Here is a 22,685-nt window from a genome sequence, read left to right as displayed (position 1 = left end):
CAGTTTGATTTCAGGAACACAAGTTCAGTTTGTGAAGACAGACCATGTCCATCATTGGCTATGTAGTTTTTTAAATGAAATATTTTGCAAATAATTAGTGTAAACGCAGAGTGCCATCAAAGGGCACTCTGGATTCCCCTTGATTGCCTTGATAATATATATTCCTTGATGGGGACAGTCAAGCGCAAGACAGTAGCCATTTCTTCAGTGGGATGTTAAAACCTCATGGTCAATCTTTCCTGTCCACTCAGGGAACTCAGTGTCCCAAGTAGGTGGTTAACTACCGAACCTTATATGTTATGGTTACATGAGTCAGTATGGTGAGTGATTTCTACTAATCCGACCAGTGGACATGTGTTTTTATTCCTAAAATCTGTAAGCTTCGGTATTAAGGCAGTGTACCATGTGAAACATGACCTTCTAAAGTTGTCCCTTCCATGCCACTGCATGCATATATGACAGTACTCTTAAAAGTGGTAATGTACTGGAAGGGTGGAAGGAGAACTCCTACTAATGTGTCTCTTTTGACCTGTTGTTCTTTTCCTTTAGGCATCTCTTCATTTGCCTCGCTGCTTACCTTGGCGTTGTCTGCTTCGCCTATTTTGACGCTGCCTCTGAGATCCCGGAACAAGGTCCTGTCATCAAGTTCTGGCCCAGTGAAAAGTGGGCTTTTATTGGCGTGCCTTACGTCACCCTCCTGTGCGCTAATGAGAAATCAGCACTAAAGATGGCCTGAAGCAACCCTTTGCATCCAGCGCGTCTTCATCTGGTTTATCGTTCAATGCATAACTCTTTGCATAACTCTTTGCTGGGATCCTAATTTTTCAGACAAATTACTGGTGATAGAAATTCTAAGTCCAAAGAAGCAGTGCTTCTTTCTGTACGTTTTGGTAACCAGCTAAATAGATTATTTGTATGCACATACAAACTTTTTATAGGAGGACAACCAAGTGCTCTACTCAAAACGTTTTTAAACTTTGACTTTATATGTAGCATGCCATGCAGGTGGTTGATAATGTGTACCTGGGACACTTTGTCTTACGTAAGACAAAACTAAATTATCGTTGGCTGGTGTCGTCGAGCTCCTTTGCACAGTAGGTCTGCAGGTCTAGGCCCGTGCACAGAGGGTGCAGGCTTCACTCTCTGAGCCGAGGAACATTTGGTGTCAGTGATTGGGAATTCCGGGCTTACTTATTTATGTATTTATTTCAATTTAGGTACAGCTTAGTACGCTAGATTTATTTTTCCTTTCCCTGATGTTTTTGATGGAGCTCCCGGCGAGTTCTTCGAGTGCAAACCTTTTTTGTAATTTCACTAATGATTTTACTAAACTGCCACACCGTTGTTGTGACACCAGGATTGCAGGTGCATTGGTGTCACTATGTACATTCTAAAAACACATACATTCCTTCTACCAACAGCTAAGTTGACCTGGTCAACAAGTGATAATAGTCACTACTGTTGCAATGCACAACCTGCGATTGGATTCAAGACTCTGAACCGTCACACAACATGATGACACATCAACTAATGCAGCAACATCCACTCTGCAATGCTGGAATAAAGTGTAGGGTCACTCTGATGTAATGCATAAAATGTTTGCCCTGTGTTTGAGAGGTGTTGCAGTTTCTATGTCTTGTTTCTTAGACCATGGTATGAGGGCTAGCAGGTGTGGTATGCAAGTGTGGTGGTTACAGAATTTTGTGAACATGGAGGGCCTGATTCGCAAACTGCACTTGGTAGTATGTTTTGTAGTTCTACTAGACATACTATAAAGTGCTACTCAGTTACTGCACATTTGTAGTAACTTACACTTTTGTAGGAAGTCTCTACCTCCATTATTTTCTATGGGAATGTGTTGCAGTACCATTAGTTGACCATGTGTAGTGCTGAACTTAACTACAAAAGTGCAAGTTACTACTAAAGTGTAACGAACTAAAAAATTGAAGTTTGCAAATACCGAAAAGTAGTAAGCCTACTCAAAAGTGAATCAGGCCCATAATCTCTATTTTTCTTAAGAAATAATTGTATGTTTCTATACCAATATACTGAACAGTGTTTGCACAAAAAATATAAGTAGTTAGAAATAGAGCTGGAAAGCTTAATTCTTCCTCGCTAAATCACCAACATGCAACAAGTTAGGTTTACTCTGGTCTTTTTAACAGTGCTGTGTTTTTTCAAAATATATCACAAACCGTGAAAACTCTTATTTACTTTAATCTTGCTTCATCTAGTGCAGGTTGGGTTTTCAGATCCTGAGTGCAAGCTGTTGCAAGATTTATTTATAAGGTCACAGTAGCAGAGCTATCATTATTCTATTTATAGGAATCTTTTTTTTTTTGCATTTTAGTGTGAGTATAGAATTAGTGTTTTATTTATTTCTTACTCCAATGAAGAAGCTACAGTGTGGCGTAAACCATTTTAGTTCAGACAGGGTAATACCAACAAATTGGCTAACAATTACAAGGAATCATGCATGGTCCATAACACAAGTCTTTGCTTTGAAGGCTAGAAATGTCTGCTATCAAAATTACATTGATTTAATGTTTCTGAGAGGAGTAACATATATTTTTGATATTATTGGGGAGGATTTTGTAACATGGAACTGGCCACAAGGGGCAGCATAGTACTTTAAATAGTAATAGGGGTACGAGATGAGTGGGTGGTCGCAGTGCGCATGTGTCAATTTTTACACGGCTCTAGGAATAGATAATTATATTAGCAACTCGGGAGTAGAAGGGAAGTTTCTTGCACTGTGCGGAGCCAGAAAATCGCTTTATTTAACTATTAGTGTATATTGGATTCTGCATTATTTACATCCGGTCATCTATAGCTGCTGTTCACACCACCACATGTCTCAAATGTACGTATGTATATGGGATTTCTGTAGTGCAAACCTAGACAAAAGGCAGCGGAGCATTGTACATGGCCAAAGAAGAGCAAAAAGTCAGTGAGTAAGAGTTGAGTAAATGTTGAATGGAATGAAAGCGATAGTTGGGAACTGGGTGAGTTTAGTAAGACGTTTATTATTTTTTATTTTTCTCCACATTAGCCTACCAAGAGAGAGCGGATATTGAGCAATTTGTTGCTTTAGGTAGGTGCAACTTTGACGGTAGCTGTCAATAGAATTTGATGTAGCAGAGTGGATTGTAAGAGGGACATATTCTAAGTCTGCATTACGGTTTAGGCGAATTCCAGACCTGAACATGGACGTCTCCAGAACAATTGGGACAATTGAGAGGTATAGTCTCAGGGATTTTCACAATCAAAAGCACATTCAGTGTCTTGAAGGAATTGAGCAGTGGCCTTGATAATGATATCAAGACATTCACTGAGGTAACAACAGCAGCACTTACATTGAATGATTTAAGTGCTGTAGCAACGTATGGGGTCATGCATCTCTACAAAGGACAGACTGTGCTTGTACAGGACAACCACATAGAATACCACGACAACACAATAAACAGGCCTTGTGACCACGGATATATTGTAGGTTATATACAGGGCCACTGGACATTATGCAGCAGGATCAACCAGATTATGGTGTGGGAGAAGGGGGCAAATTATGAGGCATCCTGTATCACAAGCTGTGACAGCATTATTTCGCTATTTTGTTTATTTAACACACATTAATACTGCCTGAGAAAACATTTTAGCTTTTTAATACCAGCTGACTCCCTGAATACAGTAATCAGCAGGTGAAAAGTGACTAGTTCAACTTTGCAAAAGGACAGCCTCTGCGTGGCTCCATGTGCGGTCCTTTTTTAAGTAACATTTGATCTGTTTGAGTTACAATCAATTATCCTTTTTGTTTTGCAATCTGCAAATTATGCAGCAGATTGTAGATTATGAGGAAAGAGCGGTAAATTCAATATTATGCAGAAACCGTTGCAGCCGCATAATTCCGGAGACCCTGAGAACTTGTGATGGCTATTATGTGCACAAATGACGAATAACCAACAAGGCATTCGTTACAAGGCTTCCTATAGTTTAGGCCCATACAAAGTATTCACTGATCCACACAATTAGTTGGCAGGATCCATGATTCGATACAACGGTGATGTTGCCAAATGAGTCTTAGCCCCACATTCAGCTACACACACTGCTGTTGTATTGCAAGTATTGTACCTTACTATTGTGAGTCTTGATCCCTTTGTTTGATCAACAAAGTGAGTACAGACAAATGACTGCACATTCACTTTAAGGAGCACACTTCAGATTTTTACCTGGGATAGTTCTCCATCTTTTCCAATGCTTAATGCTTTTATTCTGCTAGCATCCACCATGGACGTACTGGTACAGACATTGGTGCGTTGTGATGTTATGCTAAAATGGACCATGCTTAACCACAAAGTCAGCAGCACATTATTTCACTTGTGAATGATTCTTCTAATGTCAGTACTTTCAAAATCTATTAAAACCCTTCTAGTCATATGAATCAGTAACTGCAAAGTCCATCTGAAGATGGAACACGCGTGCTATCAAAGCTATGTAATATGTTACCTTGGTACTGATTTTATCGTTCAAGTGAAATATGTCATTACCCGCACCATACAGAATTCTTCCTTAAACTGACTGGGCTACAATCAGCCATTTTGATGCACTTGCTTATCATGTTGATAACTAAAGTTGAAGGTAAAACTGTGGTTAAATCTTTATGGCCCTGCAGTAAAGGAAGGGCAGAATATGCCTGAGGGGGTAAACGAGGCATTCACTTCCAATGTACACGGTTCAGTATTATTGCACTTTTTAGAGGCTAAAATCCAAACATTTAAAGAGACATGCTCAAACAGTCGTACAGTGTTCAACCACAGTATTGAAGTTTAAATATTGCCCTGCAGTTATACCGACTGCACAGTATTGACTACCAACATATTTGTAGGTCACTGGATGTAAAGTTATAAATAGTAAATTTACACTGCCCAATATGCTGGAGTCGATGTTGGCGAGTCTGTATATGTGAACATAGATATGCATAACCTTGATATTGTAACGCACAATCCCTGTATAAAGTCCAACGCCAAGAAAGGTGAACTTTGGTACAATATAACAGTCAATTACATCATTTTAATGGTTGATTCATTCAATATAATCATTTATCTTTTTGGTTGCTGCCAATTGAAGTATCAATGAGTTGCTTGTTGCCTCATTAGAATGCAAAAGACACTGACCATTTTGTTGTAACATGTGGATTTTGTAGTCACAATATACAATAGAACACTTTTTCTGTGTGGTTACATAACTGTCAGAAATCTCAGAGGGTACATGGACACCTTTGTGTGCACACCTTATTAATGTATTATGTGCAATGCCGTGATGCTGCTTAATTTAAAGTAATAAAATACATGTGTTTGCAGTTACTCCTTGCATTTGTATTAGTTTTAAAGTACAAACAAAATAAGATGGAGAAAGCTATTTTTGAGCTCAAATGCAGACATTAAATCTCTTCTGTCGCACACAGTTTGATGGCTGGAAAGGACTAGTGGGCACAATCAGTAGGCATGATTTTTAATACCTATTGTGGACATGTGCCCTTAACACAAACATATTTACCATCTACTTCTCCTTGAAGATCACCACCATTAGAGCTGCTGTTGACAACCTGCTCGCGACCGACACCATAATTCCTACACAACTGCCTCTGGTTGTTAAAAGTCATTTAATGAAAGGGAGAGACTGGACACTGATGGTTCAATGAAACAAGGAAACAAGAAACAGCTCACCTGCCCTCCCTTAATGTCTCTAGCACGTATTGGTGATTTGACAACGAATGGTGAATCAGCGGCACGTGACTTGCAATAGTTGTTGATGTGGATATTACTTGGGAGCTGGGGACTTGATGGATACGATGGTGTTAGACCTGGTGGTGTTCGGGATGAGGGTATTCCTGGCATTATTGAGAGATTTAGAGAAACATTTGAATGGAATTGACCTCAAATAGGTTCAAAGCACCAGTGATTTTTTAAGTCATAAAATTCTTGGCTATCGTCGTTTTCAATTGAAAAATCCAATCTTAAAGGAAAACAGTGATCCGAATCAATTTGATCGATAGAAATGTAACATAAATGCATTATGGTACAATTGTTCTTTTTCACTTTCTTTGATGACTATGGGCCTGGTTTAGATGTATGCGGATGGGATACTTTGTCACAAACATGACGGATATGCCATTCACCATATTACAAGTGCCATAGAATATAATGCACTTGCAATCAGGCAGGCTGGATATTCATCACGTTTGTGATGGAGTATCCCATCTGCTTAAGACCTAAATCAGGCTCTTTATTACTATACTTTTCTTCAGACGCTAAGGGCGCCAGTTCCACGTGTACCTTTTTTTTGTAACAAGTGGTGCACAATCCACTTTGGTTATTGTCACACAGCCCGCAGCTGCCAAGTACTCCCTTTTCATGTGTGACTTTATCTCTGGTTTTTGGCCAGCTGACCACAAGGACATTCATCCCTAGACTAATCGAACGAGTAAGAGCTATTGGCTTATTCAGCCCAAACAGCGGACAAGCAGGAGGACGTCATTGATAATCAAGACCATCTTCCATCCTGAATCAAAGTGTGCCACGACAAACCATGTCACTTGAGAAGGCTGTGCTAGTAGGTGCTGCTGATGAGCATCTTCAAGAAAGAGACTCCAGCCACAGGTCAATCATTCAGACTTGCTAGCTGTGAACATTTCTTCCAAAGCACTTGCAATTGCACCAATGATCCCAGTCTCTAGTCACCAATATTTTCCATCGTCGCTCTCACAGTCGGCAGGCAAGTGAACAACGAGCGGGTGAGAGTGAAATTAGGAGTCACTGATCTGAATCATGGTCCCTAGGTGTTTTTTTTTATCAGGGCTGGACAGCAGTAGGTCAGTCAGTCAAAACATCTTTATTCGGCTAAAACTAGCCATAAAAAAAAATATATACAAATTTGCTAATATATACAGATGTTAAAACAATAGGTATTACAACTTCATATTCAAATTCATACAGATCTGTGAAAAACAATATATGCGAGACAATCTTGTATTTAAATAGATACAATAGAAAAGTCTGCTAGAAGCATACAAGAAACACGTGCATTCCAATAGATTCTCCATATCCCTTTCTCGTGCTCCTTGAGCATCTTATACAGCCGAGCACGGCATGACATACCCCAGGGCAATCTAACTGCTGTAACTAGGCAAAAGCTTGGTTATATTGCCTGATTTTGAGTTCTCGAAATATGGAACTAAAAAACATTTCAGATGAGAAGTTTTTTTTTTTTTTACTTGTTTTTATTTAATACTGCACAGGTATCGCATTACATGTTGGCCTATCAGGCCGCGAAACAACAATTTAAGGAAAAATAAAGAATTACAAGTTACATTACATGCCAGGTAGGCAGTACAGGATATCACAGCGGCCTGAATGTTTGCCCATATGCTCCGCTCACAGGCGTCATTGCTTGGCATACATCGTCATGTGTGACATACAGAACTACTCCCATTGAGAGAAATTATGCGCAGAAGAACCCAGCATACCAATCAAAAACCGTACTAAGAACTTGGCAGCGACAGGCAATCAGGCAAACTGATGAGAAGTGTACAGTGAACAAACAGGCATAAAATGGACGGTGGTTTGCATCAGCGCATTATCACAGGGACACCTGAAGTGATGGGAACCAAGACACATGTGACAGGAATGCCAGTGGGAAATGAATAGTGTGGAAACTTAAACAGCCGAGGAGAAATCTGTGCTGAATAATAGTGGTGAAGGATAAATAGAGAGAGGGGTTCCAAAGACGGGTTCAGTTGCAAATTGTGGCTTCTAGTCTGACATTTCTGTGCCTCTTGCACACACATTTTATTTTAAAAAGTTGACAAAATCAATTGAATTATTTTCAATGTGCGCCGGCTTTGCTAATAGATCAGGAACCCCAAGTTTGTAAATGTTTGTTTAATGTAAGCTAGCCGTAGAATAGCAGGCACGTTATCCAGGGCCAGGCAGTCCAGAATAATTGAGCTTGTAAATTCTGCTTCTGGATTCCACCACCCTCAACTATACAAAGGGCTTAATTTAATGTGATCCTGCCGACCTCAGTGACATTTAAAGGTTGGATAAGATTGTGGTACTGACAATAGCCTTTGTAAAAAGCAGTTTTCAAACCTTTGCAGGCGTTCATCCTGTGCACAGCCCCACACTCCAGCACCATAGGTCCTTTTCGCAGCGTATTTGCTTCTAAAAATGCGCATAAAATATCTCTTTGGTTTATAACCTAGTCTAGAAGCAAAGTGAACAAGCATTGGCATAGCCAATAGGTCTCGCCTTTGGGCCCTTCAAGTGTTTACACAGCCATGCAATAGTTGCATAACTAAATACTTATAAGGTCCCAAAAGCGAGACCTATTGGCTATGCCAAGCGGCTGTGCGGCCGCCAAAGTGAAAGTAATTGCGGTAAAGCGCGGCGAGCGCGCACCCGCGCACATGCACTGTAGCTCTAGGCTGGCCTGGTAGCACTTTTTGGAGCCCTCTCAATAAGTCTCGCCAGATCAGCGCATGCGCTGGGTCAGGCGAGACCTAAGAAGGAATCAACCAACTTTTGGAATTGATGAGACCTTAGAAGAAGAGTTTCCATTTAGAAGCGACATCAAAGGGGATGCCCAGGGGAGTGACATTTTGGACTTTAACCACCTCGACCCTTGCGCCATGGAATTTCTTAGTTTTGCTGTTTTTAGATCCACTTGTCATGACAAAGGATTTGGTCAAATTGGGCTTTAAATCGACATCGTTCATAAGTGTGCCAAAAGCATCTAAAAGCGTTTGTAAGCCATTTGCCGTTCTAGAAATTCAAACCAAGGCAAAGAACTGGGACTGAGGGGCAGATTTGCAAGCCCCTTGCGCCACCGGCGCGTCACTTTTTGTGACGCACCAGAAGCGCATTTTGCTGTCCCATATTTACAAGGGCAGGAAAAGCCACCCTGCGTGACTTTTTCTGTCCTTGTAGATACGGCCCCTTTACACACAGCACTTTGCATGAAAGGAGTGTTTCTGTGGGTGTTCCCAAGCATCACCCATGGAACCTGACACATTTCCAGATTTACAAGAAATTGTAAATCTGGAAATGCTTCTGAAAGCCACGCCTCCCAGGGGATGTGTAGGGAGGCGCAACGAAGAGAAATTATTAAGTTTTCTTCTTTATTTTCCTTTTTCTATGCGTGCTGCATTCTGCAGCACACATAGAAAGAGGAAATCACCTCTGGTGATTGTTTATGTACAGGAAGGTGTCCCTTCCTGCACATAAACTATCATTAAAACAATTACGTTATTCAAGTTCTATGTGTGCTAATGCAGCACACATAAAAGTTGTAAAACGCCATTCTGAATGTTTATGTGCAAGAAGGGAACCCTTCCTGCACATAAACAATCACCCCTGTGACGCAGGCATCCTTGCACCATAGTGCAACAATGTCTGCGTCGGCACATGGCAGCAGTTTGTGCCCCAGCGCAGGGGGAAGCACAGAGATGTGGCATGTTGAAAATATGTTGCATCCCTGTGCTTCGAAACTAACGTAGTGCGGCGCAGCAAAATGACTTGCTGCACCGCGCTGCGTTAGTTTATTGTAAATCTGCCCCTGACTGTTTACCCAGTTAAGGCATGTCTTTCCCTGCCATGCACAGAAAGTGGCTAAACCATTAATGAACATCAGAAATAAAAAAAGGAGCCATGACGCAACCCTGGTGAACCTCTAAAGTAAAATTAATTTTAAGAGAAAGTTCGTCATGAGTACCATAGCCGAAGTGTGCCAATGCAACCCACGGAGCAAGTCAATCAGAGGTATTTCAATGCCCAGCCCGTCCATTATATCCCACAGTTTGGAGTGATGTACCATGTCAAAGGCACAGGAAAGGTCAATGAAGGATATATGAATGGCCACTCTCCTGGGACTGAAATATTTTCCTTTGCTGAGATGTAAATTGAGGCATTGCTCGACCGTTCCAACCCCGAGTGAAATCCAAACTGGGCATTGGATAGAATCTTGTTCTCCTTTGCCAAATCCTCGAGCCTTTGCAGTGTAACCCTGCCTAAGATATTAACAGTACTGTCCAGTAAAGAAATCGGGCAATAGCAAATCCAGAGATTCCTGGTCCCTTATTTAAAGATTGGAACAGCAATTGCCTTGACGGAGGCAAAGGGCTTGCTATACATTGACATTTGTTATCCGAGGGGCCTAGCGTGCTATATTTTGTTAAATAAGTACACAGGGACTCCATCCTGTCTAGCTGCTCTTCCTGGAGGATGAGGGGGGGAGCTGGTGTTTGGGGGGGGGCTCTTATTATTTGCACAAATAATGTCCTTGGCGGCAACGGATTCACTTAAAAACTAGGCAGCATCTACATCAAAATGTACCTCTTCAATAATTTATTTATTTATAAAGTTTTGTATAGCGCGAATAATAGAATAATGCTTTCTCTAAGCCTCTGCGAGGTGGATCAAACATCTTAGTAAAGTGCTCTACCCATATATGTGAAGCTATAAGGGAGTCAACCTGCGGCCTTTCGTAATTTGTAAAGAAAGGGAGGTTAACAACGTTCTAAAAGGCTGCACGATCTTTTAGATGCTCCACGGCGTCCACGTCTCCCAAGGTTTAGCTCCAAGCTCGACTTTCTTTATATTTCTTTGTAGGCCCATCTTGCTGTAGCACTTTTGGTCTTGGGATGTGGATGTTTCTTTAAAGCTAGTCTAAGATGTTTCTAAGCAGCAGGACAGGCGTGGTTAAACCATCCATGTGGTGATTTGCAATTGAGTGGTTTGTGGGCAACCAACATAGAGGAGACAGAGCGACATAATGAATTAAAGGATTCAATAATGGCCCGGGCTCTTCTCCTTATCTGGCGGCCATGGCAAGAGCATGCTGATTTGCCCTAATACTGCGTTCATAAATTGAGCTTTGTTGACATTCTCCCACTCAATTCTGATCCCTTTATTCTGTGTATATTCAATTCCTCAATTTACAACAATGCAATCAACAAAGGTGAGGTTTAGATGTGTAATAAGGGGATTGTGGTCACTAACACAGCTGGCAATCACTTTAAACTCAGTTAACAATGGGGTGATGTCCTGCAATAGCAACAGGATGTCAATACTTTTGCAATTAACAGATCCCTTAAAGGTAGAAGGTAAGATTGAGCATGGCGTCCTATAATCGTGGGCAAACACCAGGTTTTAAGACAGTATCACCCTAGCAATACATCACCATATGGGACATGCAGGAGATATGTCAGACCCAACCTTCTAGATCTAAATAACCACATACAGTTGCATCACTTAAATGACACACGTCTATGTTAAAATCACCTACCCTCAAGATTAAGACCTCTTTTTTATGCTTGGGCAAAATGTCTGTCAGGTAGTCATCGAGGTCGCCCACAACTTGTGACTTTGAAACATCAACAGATTATTGTAAAACATAATCAGTAGTAGTAGATCTAACAATCCCAAACCTTTGAATAATAGACTTTGATAAAAAAAAGGACAGCAATAGAGTAACTTGACAACCAGTTTGGGGAGTTTCACTAAAATCAAGGGTACCAGCTTCCTCTACGAGGAAGGATCCAGCCGGGACACCAAATGAATACTAACCATTTAGACAGAAGTGTTCTGTGCCCCATGTCTCCTGACAACAAATCACATCCTAGTCAGTAACAAAATCCATCCATTCGTGGTTGGACAGTTTTGAGTGATATTCTGCTACATCCCATGAGATAATTCTGGTACCATTATGAAAATCAGATGTCTGACCTGAGGCCTTGTGCTGAGAATTGCAAGTTGATATCTACACTCGATTGACACCGTGGGTCCCCTTTGCACAGAATGTCTCTTCAATGTAGTTTCTAATGATGGTTCCTATTGCTTTAATTTAGTTTGCATGAAATGTTTGTGTTGTATGTTTTGTGTTTGAATGTAAACTGTAAGAATTTTCCACAAGTATGAATGATTATATTTTGGCTCACCAGTTGTGTTAGGTTGTATTTTGCAAGGTATCCTGTTACCAGCTATGTTTCTAACACTGGTTGTGTGAGCAAGGGTACAGCAGTACTGTCTAATATTTTCTCTTGTCTCAGTGTTGGTATGTATGAGGAGTGTGTCATTGTCTTTGTTATAGCATCACTGTTCCAACTGTATGATTTTAGAGCTTTGTTTGACCCGTGAGAGTGCTAGTAGGCCTGTAAAATAGGTTCTGTTGTCTTTGTGAACAACAGGTGTCTAATTGTTCGTCCTTTTGCGGGTGGTAGAGTTGAATTCCTGGGCTCAATAGCCATGTGCCACCCTTCCCTTCATTTCAACATATTGATGGACACTGTATGTGTTTCTTCACGGTGAAAGATTGCCTTCTAGCTCTTCCTGGCTAATCTGTGATGCCTGGTGTTGACCCCTTTTGGGGGGCTACAGTGCAGACAGAGGCAACTGGGCTTCAGCCATAGTGGCTGAGGGCATTTGTTACGGTGGTTCGTCTCTGCAAACTGAGCAAATAATACACTTTCTGCACCTGACTCTCAGGGTAGTGATGGCGGTAGTGTGGGGAACAATAGATTAACCAACCAACAGACACAATGTAATTTTCAGCCCAGTGCTTAACTTTTGAGGTACCGGAAAGTTCTTTAATCATGCAGCAAAGCTAAATACTACACAATGTGAAATACAGGGTTGTAATCAATTGCACCTACCAGTGAAGCACTACATCCTCCCTTCCCACTAGCACCCCTTCCTGCTCTGGTTGTGTTTCTGCCTCTACAGTTCACAATGCTATATTAATTAGGCAAGGATTAAGCACAGGTGCAGACAAGTCAAAGCAGTTCCACTCGTTAGTGGAGCAACTTGGTTGAATATCTTTTTAAACCCTGGGGTAAAAGGTCTTAAAGTGGTGCAGCGGTCTTGCCCATGCATGTCATTCTGTCCCATTAAGTTGGCCAAGTCCCTTGTTTATCAACTCTTGGTTGTGCTGCAGCACAGGCTGTATGGTGGACTCAAGACGTGTTCCCCCTCTTGTCCTTTGTTTGTGGAGACTGCAGTGGCATTGTAGTTCTGCCATGGTTCAGAGTTTAGTCCCCGAGCAGTTGTGGTGGTAAGCCATTCTTAAACAAGAAGAGATCCCCTTATGGCCCCTCTCTCTTTGTGAATGTTAAAAAAATTGTTGGGGTTAGGCAGCGGTCCAGGGGACCACTTCCAACTTTCAAAAAAACGTAAATAAATGTAATCTTTTTTTAGGCAGAGTACCATTTCCTTTGATGAAAATGGGTTAACTTAAAAAAGGTTTACTTCAATAAAAATCCAGCACAGACATGGTGGTCTGCTGACTCTAGCAGGCCACCATTCCTGTGATGGACACCACTTGGAATGAGTCTCAAATTGCTAACTACCTCATTAATGTTCATGAGGCAGGTTGGATTATGATCCACTCTGGATCAGAGTTTTACAAACCGACCTATTACTACATAGGTAGGTTTGTAAAATTCTATATTAGACACAAATTGGAAGCATTTTTTTAAACCATCATTTAGTATGTCACTCCCCTAGTTCTTAATAGTACTATGTGAATTTTAGTAATATGGTCAGGTATTTCTCTAAGTTGAGCCAGAGTGTGTGTACTATCGTGTTTTGCCTGGCTATTTTAAGCATCCGTGAAAGTGGTCCACTGGGCCTTTCCTCTTCTCTCGATCTGCAGGCCTGGGTGTTTTTCCCATGAAATTTAATTTCAAGGTCTGCTGTTTCTTTAAATTGTAAATTCAAGTGTCTAAGCCCCATAAGGATCTTGAGGCAGTGAGCATCTGCATATGTTCCCTCGTCGTCAGCTAGATTTTCTTCCAGTTTTTCTAGTTGATTTTAGATTAACTTCAGGATCACTGTCTGTTTAGCCAGTGACATTCCTCTTATGTACACTTTAAATATCTCCCAGAGAGTAGATAAATGGGGTCACTGAATCCATGCTAATATCAAAGAATTCACTGATAAATATAGAGATTTCTGTCTTAAAGACAGTGTCCTCAACAGCAATAGAGGGGAAGCACCAGATGCACTGTTGTGAATCCAGGTCAGAGATCTCAATTTCAAGAATCACTGTAGAGTAGTCTGATAATGTACAGGGCAGGTACTTAATTTCCCTGACCCAGGTGAGAATCTCTGAAGATATACGTCAGAGATCTATGAGGGAGTGTGAATGATTAATAGTAGAATATTAGGAGTAGGTTTTTTTGTAACCCCGTTGTACAGGCTATCCATCTGACGTGTAATTTTCATCAAGTGCTTGGTGCCTAATCCTCATAGCTCTTGAGTGATCAAGCCTGTGGAGGTTGAAGCTGTCACAGATGGATTAATCACAAGTTTAAAATGCCCTCCCCAAACAATGTTACTGGTGTCATGTTGTCTGCAAAACTTGACAATACCTTAAAAAACTCAAGCAAATCAATATTTGGAGCATATATATGTTTACCCTGTGATCAAGGTCCAAGGGGACCGAAACGTGTTGGGTGTTGCACTTTCTGTGATCTTACAATAAATTGAGCAGATTTATATCCCCGAGAGTGCGATTCTTCCATGTTACCAATCTGGTGAAAATTGAGCTATGTATCTCAATTGTCCAACCAACGGTTACAGGGACATTATAGTTAGGCTCAAATTTCACTCATACAAGACCACTAAAATTCAGCAATTATAGTTACCTGAGCTAACTATAACCTACACCCCGGCAATGCACTGCATATCACATCACTCTGGTTAGTGATGAAATCTCCAATGACATCACCGAAAACATAACGTGTATCTGTAAATTGAACGTTCATACGGAAGGGTGAATGACAGATGTTTATTGTCAGACAACTCATTTTATTGACCTCAGAAGGATGAAAGGCTGAGGAGACCAGCTGGTATTTGAACCTGTGACCATGAAGTCAAACACAGACCCCTACAGTGGATGCATCACTCCACTAAGCCACCATACCCAACATCACTGATGACATCATCCGGTGGGTGTAAATGTTTTGTGAGCGTTTCTGAGACTTAAAGATGTATACTAAGGTACTGCATAACTTATATTACTATTCTTTCAGTACTACTAGTGAGTGATACAATTTCTAACATATGTCATCTGATTAGGTGTGTGCGTGTCTGAATCTATGTGAGTGGCTGTATGGGTGTATGAGTGGCTGTATGGGTGAATACGTTGGTGTGTGAGTAGCTGTATGGGTAAGTGAATGGCTATGTGAGTAGCTGCATTAGTGAGTGAGTGGGTGTGTGAGTGGCTGTATGGGTAAATGTGTGGCTGTGTAAGTGGCTGTATGTGTGGGTGATTGGGTATGTTAGTGGCTGTATGTGTGACTGAGTGGCTGTGTGAGTGACTGTATGGGTGAGTGACTTAGTGTGTAAGTGATTGTATGGGTGAGTGATTGGTTGTTGGATTGGGTGTTTGGTTAACTGAGTGGGTGTGGGAGTGGCTGTATTGGTGAGGGATTGTCTGTGTGAGCGGCTGTATGAGTGAGTGGGTAGACATGCGAGTTCTTGTATGGATATGTGAATGGTTATGTAAGTGGTGGTGTGTGTGTATGTGAGTGGCGGTTGAGAGACTGTATGGGTGAGTGACTGGCTTGTGAGTAGCTATATTGGTGAATGAGTGGGTTTGTGAGTGGCTCACCCATTGTGAGTGAGTGGCTTTGTGAGTCACTGTATGGGTGAGTGAGTGGCAGTGTGAGCAAGTGTATGGGTAAGTGAGTGACTGTGTGAGTAGGTCTATGTGTGACTGGCTCTTTGGATGAGTAAGTGGGCGTATCAATGGTTGTTTGGGTATGTGAGTGGGTGTATGAGAGGGTGTGTGGGTATGTGAGTCCATGTGTAGGTGGTTCTATGGATGATGTCATCAGTGAAGCCATTTGAGATGTCACTGACCATGTCATGAGTGATGTAATGTGTTAGGTCATAAGCAGTGCATTGCCGGGGCATAAGTTATAGCTAGCTCAGGTAACTATAACTGCTGAATTTCACTGGTTTTGTACGAGTGAAATCATAGCCTAACTAAAAGTCCCTGCAACCTTTGGTTTTTTCAGTGAATTTCTAAGGTTTTTTAAAAATTCTATTTCCTAACTTTAACATCCCTGTGACCTTTGGTTTTTTAAGTGAATTTCTAAGATTTTTCAAATTCTATTTCCTAACTATAACATCCCTGTAACCTTTGGTTTTTTAAGTACATTTCTATGGTTTTTAGCTAGTAGTCACGTTTGCAGAGTGGAGGAGAAACGGAGTGGGGCCTCCAACCAATTCTCAGGAATCCCACTGTATAGGACTCACTGAAGGTAACAGGAGGGCTTCATGGCCCCCAAGGTCTGTCAGCATTCAAGATGACTTCATCCCCCAACCAACAGTGCGCAAGAAGGCATGTTTGCAGAGTAGTGAAGAAAGAGGGAGTGGGCTCCAAAGACCTCTCAGCAACCCCACTGTGTGGGACTTACTGAAGGTAATAGAAGGGGTAGTTGGCCCCCAAGGACCGTCAGCAGGCAAGGGGAGTTCATCCCCCAACCAGTTGTGTGCCAGGAGGCGTGTTTGCAGATGTGTGGGGAAAAAGGGGTGTGGCCTCCAACAACCTCTCACCAATCCAGCTGTGTGGGACTTACTAGAGGTAATGGGTGGGGTAGTGGCCTCCAAGGACCCTCAAGAGCCAAGGCCACTTTATCCCCAACTAGTAGTGCACCAGGAGGCACGTTTGCAGAGTGGTGGAGAAAGGCGGCGTGGCCTCCGACAACTTCTCAGCAATCCTGCTGTGCAGGACTTACTGGAGGTAACAGGAGGGGCAGTTAGCCCCCAAGGACCTTCAGGACTAAAGTGGACTTCATCCCCCAACCAGTAGTGTGCCAGGAGGTGCATTTGCAGGGTGGTGGAAAAAGGGTGAGTGCCTACAAAGACCTCTCAGCAATCTCACTGTGTGGGACTTACAAACAGCTATGTCCCAGGGGCGGGCACCCCGGGACATAGCAAGATCTAACCCTGGGGGGTGGCAGTCCTCAGGGCCATTATTGGCTCCAGGAGGAGGCCACCCACCCTAAACCCTAAGAATGCCCTTTGCCCAACATATATACATATGCATGTACATATGTATGTATGTTAGAGGAAGGGCATTCTTAGGGTTTCACAAAAAAAAAAACAAAGGCTGCAGTGATGTTAAAGTTAGGTTCTGAATTAACACGCACAAAACTATAGAAATTCAGCTGTTATAGTTAGTTGTTTCAAGTAACTATAACTCGTGCCCTAAGGTAACTATAACTCGGACACCAAGCGTGCACAGGTTTCGCATTAATAATTTTATCATTAATATTGCAGTGATAATATCAATAATTCTATTGAAGATCAATGATATAATATGTGGGGCAATTAATAGTGCATTGCGAGGGCACAAGTTATATTTACCTTAAGGCACGAGTTCTAGTTACTTGAAATAACTCTACCTATAACAGCTGAATTTCTACGGCTTTGTGCATGTAAATTCAGAACCAAGCTATAATGGCCCTGTAACCTTGGGCTTTTTTGTGAATTTCGACGTTTTATTAAATGGAAATTCCTAACTATAATGTCCCTGGTGCCTTTGGTTTTACAGTGAATTTCTATGTTTTTTTTAAATGCAGCAGCCAGGCACTGATGCCAACCCCCAACACGTTGCCAATCCCACACAGGGCCTCTCCCCCATTTTTCTGAGAGCTTTGTCCTTCTTTTGCCTTGCTTTTTGACTGCTTTCCTCTTCCTTTCCCCTGTTTATTTGAGTGCTTTCGTCTGCTTTTGCCTTGTTTTTTTCCCTACTTTCTCCTTCCTCTCCCCCATTGATTTGAGTGCTTTCTCCTGCTTTCACATAACTTTGTACTGTTTTCTCCTTCCTTTCCCCCCCACTTGTAGCTCTGGGGACCACCACCTACCCGGGGCTTTATTTAAATATTAGGGGACCCCCCCTCCATGTGCTCATGTGAGCCCTGGGGACCACTATCTCGCCGAGGCTTATTTTTTACAATCGAGGGGGACATGTGGCCACCCTCCTGGGGCTTTTTAATGTAATTTAAAAGGGGGCCACGGGCCCCTGTGTCCCAGGGACCACCACCACCTCCCCAGGGCCAAATATTTAATAGAAACTGGGAGGGGTGGCCACATGGTCCCCCTCCTGGGCTGATTTTGGCTCCGGGGAGCCCATTCCCCATGGCCTGGCCATACTTCAATAGGGGGGGGCTGTTTGGCCCCTGTTGTTGGACCCTTTTCAGCCCTGGGGTCCCCATACCCCATGGCCAGACCTTAATTAAATGGGGGAGGGATACCACACGGCCCCTCTCCCCAAACTGATTTTGGCCCTGGGGAACCCATCCACCGGAGCCTGGCCATGTCACCGGGGTGCCTCCAGGGCACTCCGGTGTGTAATAGAACCACGGGAGAGCCTCAAGACCTCATTGGTCCTAGCCGGCTCCCCACCTCCTGTAGGAGCTGGCATTGCTCTCACAGACAGGGGGCTGCTAAAAAGCAGCTCCCTGTCTGTCAGAGCAATGTTTTTCATCGGTTTCCTTGCACACATATTTGCGTGCAGGGTAGCAGATGAAAACTCTGCTTTCTGCAAACAGGAGATGTTTGACAGTTTATGCTTGTACAATGCAGAGTTGTTTGCTTTTGCTTGGTGGGAGCAAAAACAAACATCTACATCCTGAGGGTGGGCACCTCAGGAGGTAGCAGGAGCCAGCCCTGGGGGGTGGCGGTCCCCAGGGCCATCCATGGCTCTACAAGGGGGGGCCACACAGTTCCCTCCATTGCAGTATTTAGCCCTGGGGAGGTGGTGGTCCCCTGGGTCAGGTGTCCGCGACTGCCCTCCTACATTTATTTTTAGGTCTCGCTGAGCCCAGCGCATGCGCTGGCTCAGAGAGACATTTTGGAGGTGAGTTTTCAAAGTTCTGCTGGCTGGCCTAGCACTTGCGTTCATGCGAGCGTGCACGCGCGAACTGCTAGCCTTCAGCAGCACTTTGAAAACTCGTGCTTTAGCCGTCATCGCTTTCGCTTTCAGAGCGATCGCGACTTTCTTTGTCCCTCTCTCTCTCGCGCGCGCTATCCACCTCAACGCTATTACTTTCTATTCCCTTCTCTCCATTTCATTGTCCCTCCTGCTCTCTCCACGTCTCTTTCTGGCGGTCTCTGTCATTCTTGCTCTCTCGCGCCCTGCTTCTTTTGCTTTATTTGTCAGTCTTCATTTACGTAGATAGACACACTGAAGATGACGTCACCTAAGTCTGTAAAGCGCCTAAGAGCCAGCTCAAAACCTTAACCCCTAGAAAGGGAGCTGCAAGCTTTTTTTTCTAAAAATCATATATTTTCCATGAGCGCAACAATGACGTCATATGCTAACGTGATTGAACTCCTCCCAGTCACGTGAGACCATTCATTACAACCCTCGCCTAAGATTTGTAAGAACATTAGAGGCGAGCTTTGGGAGCGAGAAATCCCTGGCGTGAGGTGAAGGCGGGCACTCCAATAATATTTTTTCAAGGCTGGCAAATATCATATCTTGATAAGGGCACGAGTCTTGAGACCCATACGTTGAAACACTTCGACCATCCCGAGGCCATGGTACTTTCTACAGCGCCACATCACAATTTTTTTTAAGCACCTCAACACCAGTGTGAGGCCCCAGCTTGTGACTAGATTATGCAATGCAGAGTTTTAATCAAGTCAGCAGGGCCCCTGTCCACCCACATGACACAGAGCTTTAAAATGCTGTGTTGACGATACAAGTGGACACAATTTCTTCTGCAATGGGCCTGCGGTGGCAATGCTGGGTAAGGGGTCCTGTTTCCGATTTACAGATAGGCGGCTTTTAAGCGCTAAGAAGCCATTACAATCGTTTTCAATGGTTTTAAAGCCGACCAATGTTCTGCTATAGATTTGCGGATTTTGATAAAAAATGCATATCTCTCATGCCAACGGATACGTACAAGTATGTATAAAATATATTTTCGGATATATGTATGCTAGTTGTTAAACTTTTATTGGAGTGGCGATTAGGATCCGCACAACATCTGGAGGCTGTGCCAACAGGCATACGCGAACTTTACAAGTTACATAAGATAACATGAGCACAATTAACATACGCACACACGCTAGTAGCCTACATAGGTTGATACAGCATAAGTACATAGAATGTGGTGCGATAGAATAACAGGGCACAACATTAAACATGCCATTACCTCAAGGAATACAACAGACTATGCATGTCACAATGTACCATAACCTAATCTAACACGGCTCACTGTAAAATATGAATTAATTCATGCCGTAACCATGAACTGCTGTAATATCGCACACCGTACCATGTTATAACATACAGCGTCATGACACAGCATGACACTGCAATGCATGGATGAAGTTCGTACCATGTCATAACACACTATAACACCCAACACCACGCCACAGCACAACGTGTCGCACCATAACGTAAGGTACGTAAAGTTACATGCACCAAGAGAAACAAGCGAACATGGTATAGACAAGCATTGGCATAGCCAATAGGTCTCGCTTTTGGGACCTTATAAGTGTTTAGTCATGCAACAGTTGCATAATTAAATACTTATAAGGTCCCAAAAGCGAGACCTATTGGCTATGCCAATGCTTGTTTTAGGAGGTGGCAGTCCCTGAGGCTCAGAGGTAGCCTTGTGGCTCCCCTTATTTTCAATAAATTGCCCTGGGGAGGTGGTCATCCCCGGGGCTGCAGGGGGCTGCACAGGTCCTCTGCATTAATTTTATGTTTAACCTGGGGAGGTGGCAGTCCAAGGGGCGTGGGTGGGCCCCCCTGCATAGGGGGCCATGCACCCCTGCATTTATTTGAGATTTGCCCTAGGGAGATGGCGGTCTCCAGGGTGCGGGGTACGGCACGGACACATCTGCATACATTAATAGCAGTGCCCCAGTGAGGTGGCGGTCCCCGGGGCTTTCATAAGCCTGAGAAGGGGACCCCATGCACGCTCCTCCTTTTTCTAACTCCTCATGCTCCTGAGACCTGGCCCACCCGGGGGCTAAACATTACAGAAGCATGGGAGCCCGCACTTAATTTTTTTAAAACATTTTTTGCCAGGAACCGTAGATCCAGCGCAACTCCTGTCGAAAATTTTGAAAAAAATGCTTTTTGGCCCAGGCAGGATCCCTTCGAGAGTCTCTCCAAGAGGCCTAGCGGGTCAGGGAATTCCTACCCTGCCCCCGTTTCTTTTTTTATGATATTTTTGTGGAACTCGGCTGAAGTTGAGTCCCAAGATGGCTGTCAATAATTCCTGGTTGAAGTGTTGGTAGTCAATCACGGGGACTGTTGGATCCTCAGATGATCCACAGCCCTATATACTCAAATTTAGATTTTGGTTAATTCTCAAAAACTACTGAATGGATTTACACCAAATCAGAAAAAGGCCCTTCTCTGGACCAATATCTACATTTCTGCCAAATTTGGTGCTATTCCGTTCAGCGGTTCGGGCTGTAGCTGTGTCTAAAATCCCTGTGGGAAATGCATGAGGAAACTCATTTCGGGACCCCCTTTTTCTCAGCCTCTGCTTGATGGTTCACCCTGAAACTCTCAAGACATCAGCTGAAGTGAGTGACAAACTAGTGTTGAAGCTTTTGTGAGAAATCGTCAAACTGCAACAACATAAAATGCCTTTCCTGTGGAAATAGGTCCTAACTATAACTACATACTGGTGACCACCAGTATGTTATATATATATATATATATATATATATATATATATATATATATATATATATATATAAGAAAACTCCGTCTCATAAACTGAAGAGGTATCCTCCAAAAAGGAAGCAAACCCAGGGTGCGGTGAGAGAATCCAATAATTTATTTCAATATAACAGACACCACCACCGCCATTACGCGTTTCAGCCCGTCACAGGCCTTGGTCACATGATGCGCAACACAACGGGTCCACCAATTATATATGCTTTAAGTGAGTCACATGCACAACAGGGGATAAATCATAGAAATAGAAGTCACGCAACATATACATTATTTGTTTGTCGTCACAAAACATTGCCCCTCACATTTGTAATTACTGTTTAAATACACCGTATTTCCAGTTGAATACTGTATACACTTGCGTAATTGCCGATGGCGGGTTTTTTTGTTTAAAAAATTATTATTATAATTAAAGAAATGCTCATAAAAAAACATAAATGGCAATAAGTCATTAGATTTAACCTAATTGTCTGCATAATGCAATTTGATATTACCATAATGGTTGTTTCAAACAATGTTGTTTCAACAATACAGAAATAGAAAAAGAGGAGGTTAATCAGTCCTAATCAAATTCTGTAAACAAGACATGTTGCTTTTTTCCCTATATTACGGCCCATTGTGGGCCCTTCCATAAAACCCCATGTTGCAATAAAGTGACTGTGCAAATTGTGCAAATTTGTGCAAGTACGTATATCCATTACTAAGAGTCACATCCGTGACACCTATTTGCAAATAAATATACAGTACCATTATATAAAAAATATATATTATCTATAAAAACATCAACCCTATGTGCAAAAAAGTGTATATGAAAAATCTTTCACGTTAAAATTCAGTGCAATTTACGAGACAGGGAAATAGCAGAATACATCTGGAACTTATTAAAACTATGTGATCCTTCACACAATAGTTAA

The 22,685-nt window shown here is 42.5% G+C and overlaps 1 protein-coding gene across 1 annotated transcript in view; it reads left to right on the top strand.

Annotated features, from left to right (window-relative positions):
- ACER2 (alkaline ceramidase 2) overlaps positions 1-5,360 on the top strand; it is a 93,870-nt gene extending 88,510 nt beyond the window's left edge. The window contains exon 6 of the mRNA XM_085634511.1: positions 550-5,360. Within this exon, the coding sequence (XP_085490637.1) occupies positions 550-736 (187 nt within the window). The 3' untranslated portion in view covers positions 737-5,360. The remainder of the gene's footprint in view (positions 1-549) is intronic.
- The last annotated feature ends 17,325 nt before the right edge of the window (positions 5,361-22,685 follow it).

The sequence above is a fragment of the Triturus cristatus genome, chromosome 2_1, assembly GCF_964204655.1.
Source record: "Triturus cristatus chromosome 2_1, aTriCri1.1, whole genome shotgun sequence".
Taxonomy (NCBI): domain Eukaryota; kingdom Metazoa; phylum Chordata; class Amphibia; order Caudata; family Salamandridae; genus Triturus; species Triturus cristatus.
Note: the sequence above shows the minus strand (reverse complement) of the source record. Positions and strands in the feature narration are given on the sequence as shown.